General features: G+C 36.1%; 1 protein-coding gene across 4 annotated transcripts in view; it reads right to left on the bottom strand.

Moving 5' to 3' along the window:
• The window catches only part of LOC145279597 (uncharacterized), a 318995-nt gene that overhangs the window by 34167 nt on the left and 277002 nt on the right, over positions 1-7826 (bottom strand). For all 4 annotated transcript variants that reach the window (XM_080130761.1, XM_080130760.1, XM_080130762.1 and 1 more), the window contains one exon: positions 1136-3006. In XM_080130761.1, coding sequence (XP_079986887.1) covers positions 1136-2941 — 1806 coding nt within the window. In that variant the 5' untranslated portion in view covers positions 2942-3006. The remainder of the gene's footprint in view (positions 1-1135; positions 3007-7826) is intronic.

Below are 7826 nucleotides of genomic sequence, written 5' to 3'. Positions count from 1 at the left end.
AGAAGTCCAGGACAACTGGAAACAATTTGAGATAAGCCAGCAAGTCATTTTATTATTGGACATCAAAAATGTTTTTTGTCTGTATTTTTTTTTTTGCCTGTATTTTTTTTTTTTTTTTGTCTATTTTTCAGATGAGTTGTTTTCATTCATTGAGATTGTCGGACTGACTTCCTCATTTTGGTTGTTATAGTCACAACGTTTCGGCCGTTTTGCTCTCCGGCCTTCATCAGGTGTTTTGTATCGAACTGGGGAAACGTTTGTTAGGAGTCTCGAACCCTAGTGACATATGGCCGAGTGGTCCTAGACGTTGTATCAAAGTTTACAGTTACCCAAAGGTGCCGAGTTCAATCCTGAACGAAGGCAGTGAAAAGTAACATTCAAAAGAGAATCAGCAACTATGTCCCAGAGCCTAGCTGGAGTCCGAACACGGTACCCCTGTAATAATAATAAAGGGTTGGGTTCGAGACTCCTAACAAACGTTTCCCCAGTTCGATACAAAACACCTGATGAAGGCCGGAGGGCAAAACGGCCGAAACGTTGTGACTATAACAACCAAGATGAGGAAATCAGTCCGACAATCTCAATAAAAAAAAAAGTTTTTATTAAAGAAATAAAACAGATAAAAAATTATCCTTTTACTTGCAAGCCGACCAGCATTGTCTGGTCATAAAATACACTTAAATATGGTATTTTAATTTATGCAGATTTCATATTTATTATTATAGAGCCTATTGATTATTATATTTTACCCAATATATATTAGCGATTTCAAAAGTGTAAAAAAAAATGACTTAGGTGCCATTAGCTAGAATCGAAACTGAAATATACAGCTCTCCAACATTATTGGTTATCATATTAAGTCCATATGAATATCAAAACCTTAAAAATACCATTGTTTCATGTATAAATGTATGTTTAAACATGCATAGAAGATATATGTTTAGTCGATTTGTGCCTGCCAAGTTCTAATTTTTTTCTTTTTAGACCCCTTAGAAGCTATTTTTGTCAGCGAAAAACCAAATCAAATTTGTTCCACAAGTCCAAATCCCCTACATATCAAGTTTCAAATCTGTAGACCAATTTCAAAATTGTAAAGATTTTGTAATTGCAAAGAGAATAAAAGAAAGTTGCTTACTTGGACATTGTGTGGTATGGAGTGCTTTGAATACTGGTGCATCCTCAGATGACATCGGCGTAGATAGCGTTTTCCACAATGGTTACAGGCAAACTTCAAAAGCTGTTCACGGTACTTATGCTTCATAAGCACATGCTTATCTCGCAGAAATTCTAGGTAGAATCCCCGATTACAGTAAGGACAAAAATGTCGTACACTCGGATGAAGTTGACGGGCATGATCCGACAGTGACTTCAAAGACTTCCCTTCATAATTGCAGTCGGTTTCCACACACTTCAAATTCTGCAGGACACTACAAGAGATTTCGTCTTCTTTCAAGGAGTGCACACGTAAAAGGTGCACCACGAGGGTCTTGTTGGACGCAATGTACTTGAGGCAAATTGGACAACGGAATTCTCGTTTCTTGTAACCTTTCAGATAGGGTGGCTTCGGCTTACGGCCACGCTTCTTGTACTCCCTTTTGTATTGACTCTTCCAGTATGGCATTAATAGCTTCTTTCGATAGAATCGGCTTGAGCGTAGACGGGTGGCTAGAGATGCCGGCTTGCCCATTAGGTGAACCCTCCTACAGTGCAGGCGAAGAATACTATAGCGCTTGAATATTCTTTGGCACTTGAGACATGTGTACTGCTTCCTAAAGTCGGGCAGGTGATAAACAGCCATCATTTTGTAGAAATACTGCAAGTAGCCATAGTGGCTACAAAGCCATTTGCTGATAACCAGCCGTGAATGCGAAGAAAGATGATGTTTGATGAGCAAATGTTTCTTCATCGTACTTATTGTCGGAAAAGATTTATCACAAATTTTGCAATGAGCCTTTATTATCTTTGGCAGTTTGATGCAGGGTCGTAGTCTAAATTCACTTCTTTTTCGCAACTTCCTTCTTGGTGACTCTAAAGGTTTTCTCGGTCTTCTCTTTGGAATATCTGTCTTCAAGAGGATTGGCCTTTTCTTTATTCCGGTTAGCTTAGGAAGGCTTCTTTTTCTACGTTTCTTACCTCGTCGTGAATTCCAGACGGGGGGAAACTCATCGTCATCTGAATCACTGAAATACAAAATGGGGTGAATCATTTTACGATTGTGCCCCCGGGTCTCATAGCGAGAGGTCTTTGTTTCTTCATCGAGTGAAATAGTAGTCGGTCCAGTAATCGGAACTGGTACGGAGTTGACCACCTCGGATACCTTCATCAATTTTTTGCTGTCATTTTGAGGCGTGATCTTCTGTAAGATCACCGTTAGCTTTTTGCTATGGTGGTCTGTGCTGACAGCATAACTATCAAATTTCTGAGGAATATCCGGACTGTGGGGGAAAATATCCGATTTTTGATGTGGTTTCTCTTCTTCCAGCAAGGATTCAATGGTGTGCTTATGTGGTTTCCGATATTTCGGAATCTCTTTAGAAGAGTCGTTGGTTTGAGAGTATTGAAGAGAATTCCTTGGAGATTCACCCGAAGAAATCCTTGTAGAAATATCACAGCCATTTTCACTCCAAGGTTTCAGGCATTCATGTCCGACAGAGTGGTTACCAGTGATCACAGCAGAGTTTGTGCTAGGTGGCCTTTTAGTCATCAAAACCTTTGAGAATGCCAAATTGTCTTGGGTTTCCCTTTTAACTGTATTTGCAGATGAAATCGAATGAGAATTATTAGAGTCGTTAATGGAGAGATTTAGTGGAGTAGCATCATCATCGTCATCATCAAACATTAGTTTTGGTCGTGGTTGATAACGGCGAGACATCTGTTTCCTCTTCTGAGCACCAGTACATTTCTCCATCATATGTAACCTCAACATGTCCATTCCTTCCATTGTAATAGGGATCCCTCACTCATGGAATAGACTTGGAGATACTAATCTCCAGCAGTAATCCACACCTAGGTTGAAAAAGAGAAAAGAGAAAATTAGTAAATAATTCACACAGGTTGAAAAATAGAAAATAAAAATTAGTATTTTTTTTGTTGAATAAAAATGGGTTCTCCTGTAAGATATGTCTCCCTGAACTATTTTTGCTTGTTATTGCTTACATGGCCCTATTCTGAATTTGTAGCAGTGGGCTGATATCAGTGGGTTTTTTTTGTTGTTTTTTTTACCAAAATGGTCAATATTTTTTGTAAAATATTTCAAACTGATATAAATTATTGCACAATAAAAATTAAATTAAAACAAAAATGTTTTCTTTTATTTCGAATTATTTAATCAAGTAAAAATTAATTTTATTGCTTGATTACTAAATTTTAAAAGTTATTCTAACGTTTTAATAAACAAAAATATCGGAAAAAACTGAATCTAACTTGAAAATACTCTGAAAAGGAAATGTTTTTACAATACTTATTACCCTGCAACCTCTCTCCCACAGAAGAGACGTTGCGAGCCTGTCTTTGTTTTATCGTTATTTCCATGGCAGATGCTCGTCTGAACTCCAATCTCTGGTCCCCCCTCGCCAATCTTTCACGAAAAACACCCGTCTAGCTGAATCCACTGTGAAAAATTTCCCCCACTCTATATCTGTGCCTAAATCAAAACGCGGATTCCATGAACAAAGCTTCTTTCTTAGAACTGCACGCCTGTGGAACTCTGTTCCGTCTGCCTGCTTCCCTCCGGACTACAACTTGGATGTCTTCAAGTCCAATGTAAACAAATTCTGAATGAACCGCCCCCTTAAGTAAACACTTCATCAAATCTCCTCACTAACTTAATGTACTTGCAATAACCCTTATCCCTGAGTGGCTTCCGGGCCTTGATAAGTGGTGATCACTGTGTAAAAAAAAAAAAAAAAAAAATACTTTTGTTTGATTGCTTTCCAAAATTTGGAACTGTGCAAAATCTTAATTCTAAACGCACGTATTCGGGTAGGAGAGTGTTAGATATGTTAGAAAAGAATGAAACATCGATGCTGCGTGGAACTCAGTGATGGCACGTACGAGTTTGCCTCCAACATTTGGAGCATATTTTAGATGAAGATGAATTTTATGCAAATCAATCAAGATAACTTTGAAGAATTATCATAAAAAGTTTATGGAAATTTTATAAAAGTGATAAAATTCAATAAAGTTTGTGTGCGTCTGTTTTTTTTTTTTATTTAGGGATCATCCTATATTTTTGTTAAAAGAGAAAACACTATGATCATGAGGTAATTAGTGTGGATATGTGAGGTATATGAAGATTGCCAATATCTATAAGTGAAAGTCGTGCTATGGAATCGGTTGGATTTAAACTTGAAATGGCCAGAGCGTCATTCTACATAGTTTTCAACTTCATTAGGTCCAACTCGCTAACAACAACTGATTATGTAGCAAAACTAAGGCTTTTATTTATTTGTGAGAACAAATAATCACTTAAAAAAAAAAATTTCATTTGTTTATTATGATTTGTGGACATCACACTTTTTCACAACTGATACACAACTTTCCTAATAAAATTGTGCCCGAGATGGGTATATTTGCTAATGATACTTCACTCTGTAATAGACATGAGGCTAAAACGAATGTACACATAACCAAGGCAATGGCTGAAACTTTAGGAAATGATCTCCAGTCTAGTGGAATGGGGACGAAAATGGATGGTAACATTTAATGCTACTAAGACTAAGCTTCTTTCATTAAACAATTACAAGAAATCTTCTCAACCACTGATTAGTGCATCAGCCATAACCTCTCCCTTTTTAACAGGATCCAACAAAGAGGTTCGATCCTACCTTATCAATGTGTGTTCCATTGCCACAACATTGCATCCTTGTTTTTTTGCAGCAAAATCTCACCTCTTCATTGTTGACTGCTAGACTATATAATTATCTCTTTGTTTTCTGCTTCCCAGACTGTATGAACATGCAGAAATCTAAATGTAATATGAACAAATATCTTGTTGTGCAACGCCTTACATAGTGTGCCTGTAAATATGCTCCTTACATCAAAGTGGCAATATGCCTTGTTTGGAGTAAATAAAAGTAAAATAAGAAATAAAAAACTGAACACTTTCAAAATAAAAGTAAAATAAGAAATAAAAAACTGAACACTTTCAAAATAAAAGTAAAATAAGAAATAAAAAACTGAACACTTTCAAAATAAAAGTAAAATAAGAAATAAAAAACTGAACACTTTCAAAATAAAAGTAAAATAAGAAATAAAAAACTGAACACTTTCAAAATAAAAGTAAAATAAGAAATAAAAAACTGAACACTTTCAAAATAAAAGTAAAATAAGAAATAAAAAACTGAACACTTTCAAAATAAAAGTAAAATAAGAAATAAAAAACTGAACACTTTCAAAATAAAAGTAAAATAAGAAATAAAAAACTGAACACTTTCAAAATAAAAGTAAAATAAGAAATAAAAAACTGAACACTTTCAAAATAAAAGTAAAATAAGAAATAAAAAACTGAACACTTTCAAAATAAAAGTAAAATAAGAAATAAAAAACTGAACACTTTCAAAATAAAAGTAAAATAAGAAATAAAAAACTGAACATTTCAAAATAAATCGTAACAAAAAAGTGATGATCGATGATGGTGTAAATTGGATAAATAAATATATTTTCGAGGGCGGCTCGTCAAAAAGCTGTTTATGTTAGATTTGAAAGCAACCATGTTATCATCAGCTGGGAAGCAGCTCTGCAGTATTGTGTTCCACAGGCAAGTAGTTCTAGGAAAGAAACTCTGCTCATGGAATTTTCATTTAGATTTAGATTCACATATACAGAACAAGGGAAATTGCCGATGGTGTTTGTAGCTTGTTAGATGTTTGCCGCAAATGCCTTACAGGGGAGGACCAGAGCATGAAGCTCAGTTGAGCACCTTCCATGAAAATAACAATAGAGCAGCGATAGGCTCGCAACGTCTCTTCTGTGAGAAAGAGGTAACAAGGTAGAGAAAATTAAAGGTCCTTGCTAACTAGATTTCGAAATTGGTTTTGTACCCTATCCAGGCAGGAAAGAATTCTCTGAGCAGCTGCTCACCAGATGTGGCAACAGAACTCCACCTTAGAACTTTTATGGCTCTTTTACAAGTAAAGGATTAATTGAGATACCTACTGGAGCGGTAGATGATTGAACCATTTTCCTGGCAACCTTACCAACAGATTTGATGTGCGTGTTCAATTCCAGATCGTGAGTGAAAGTCAGTCCCAGAAGCTTGTCATAGCATGGTGCTTCCTTAAAATGAGAGCCATTCAATTCAATTGTGGCCAGGTGGTAATCAGAGCATTTGTGATCAAAAGTTGCAATAAAATTTTTCCTCATTGCTCCACATGCTCAAAGTCAGAACAGAGAGAATCAGAAAGATCTTGATACGTTGCTGGCCTTTGGGGTGTTGCCATAGATGGTCTGCATAAATGTCTATGAATGATTTAAGAATGTGATTTGGAAGATCATTGATGAAGGTCAGGAAGAGAATTGGGCTCGAATGGAACCCTGACGAACGCCAGCGTTTATACTATGAGTTTCTGATTTCTGACCATTGAAATTTACTCTTTTAAATCTAACAGAGAGAAAGGATTCAATAATTGAGAGGAGATTTCTAGAAATCTTGTGAAGTAGAATCACCCCCTTAAGTAAGACACTTTATCAAATCTCCAATACTAACGATTACTACGATACTATCCCATTGATTACTGTACACGCAATAACCCTTATGCCCGAGTGGCTTCAGGGCCTTGATAAGTAGTGACTACCTTGTAAAAAAGAAAAAAAAAGAAGACCTTTATATCATTTTTAAATTTTAGTTTTTGTTTCAGTGTTCAATTTTAGGTTCAGTTAGTACTCAGAGATCAATAGCACCCTTCACATCGCGCTACGCTAAAACGTGATTTCTTTGTCATTTACACCTATATCCATGGGCTGTTTTATATATCCCCTCATACTCCCCATCTAACATTCTTACTCTTGTTCATCCCCAAACAAGCAAATTGCCACTGGGACATAAGGGGCTACGATTCGAGATTGTATCTAACAAAATGGAAAATTACATTTAAGCTTCTGCAGTACAGTCAAGGAAGCAGGAGATAGAGAGGGAATTCAGAAGTTTAACAATCCAAGGGAAGAAATTATTAGAGTAGAAGGATTTCCGGCATTTAGAGGACCTCAACAGTAAAACAATGAGATCTTGTTGCTTTGCGAATTAGTCAATAGTATGTATATCTGAATACACTTTATACCAAATTTTAAGTCCCTAGATCAAAAACGTGTTGCATATATAGGTTGAGAAGTGTCGTCACACACGCACACAACACACACTTTTATAAATACAGAGATTATTCTCATCCTCATGCTAGGTTATTCTGACAAACCTCTGTACAGAGAGTCCTTACACACTCGCGGACTGTGCCAAGTAAGCATCCAAGTTTTCCTCTGTGGATCATTTAATGCTAAGAAAAAGTTTATTTGGTTTTGTTTTTAAGGTTTTTAAATCTGTTTTTATTTTATGTGTTTTGTTGTGGAGATTAGCATGTTTTAGGAAATTTATTATTTCTTCTGGCCTGCTCTGAAAAGGTCCTTTAAGTTAACTGCCAAATAGTATTTGAGTATTTTTTTGGCAGATATAGGTGTAGTGTAACAACTGGTCTCTCAAAAGATTAACAGGGATGCCACAGGAAAGTTTGCTACATGTCTTTAACTTATCCTCGAGTGCCCTCTTGGCCTTGATGCCCATATAAATTTTAAAAAAAAATCATCTCTATGTCAACAAGGCATGCAAGACGATTACC

The sequence above is a fragment of the Euprymna scolopes genome, chromosome 7, assembly GCF_053919585.1.
Source record: "Euprymna scolopes isolate OS-2025 chromosome 7, ASM5391958v1, whole genome shotgun sequence".
Taxonomy (NCBI): Eukaryota; Metazoa; Mollusca; class Cephalopoda; order Sepiida; family Sepiolidae; genus Euprymna; species Euprymna scolopes.
Note: the sequence above shows the minus strand (reverse complement) of the source record. Positions and strands in the feature narration are given on the sequence as shown.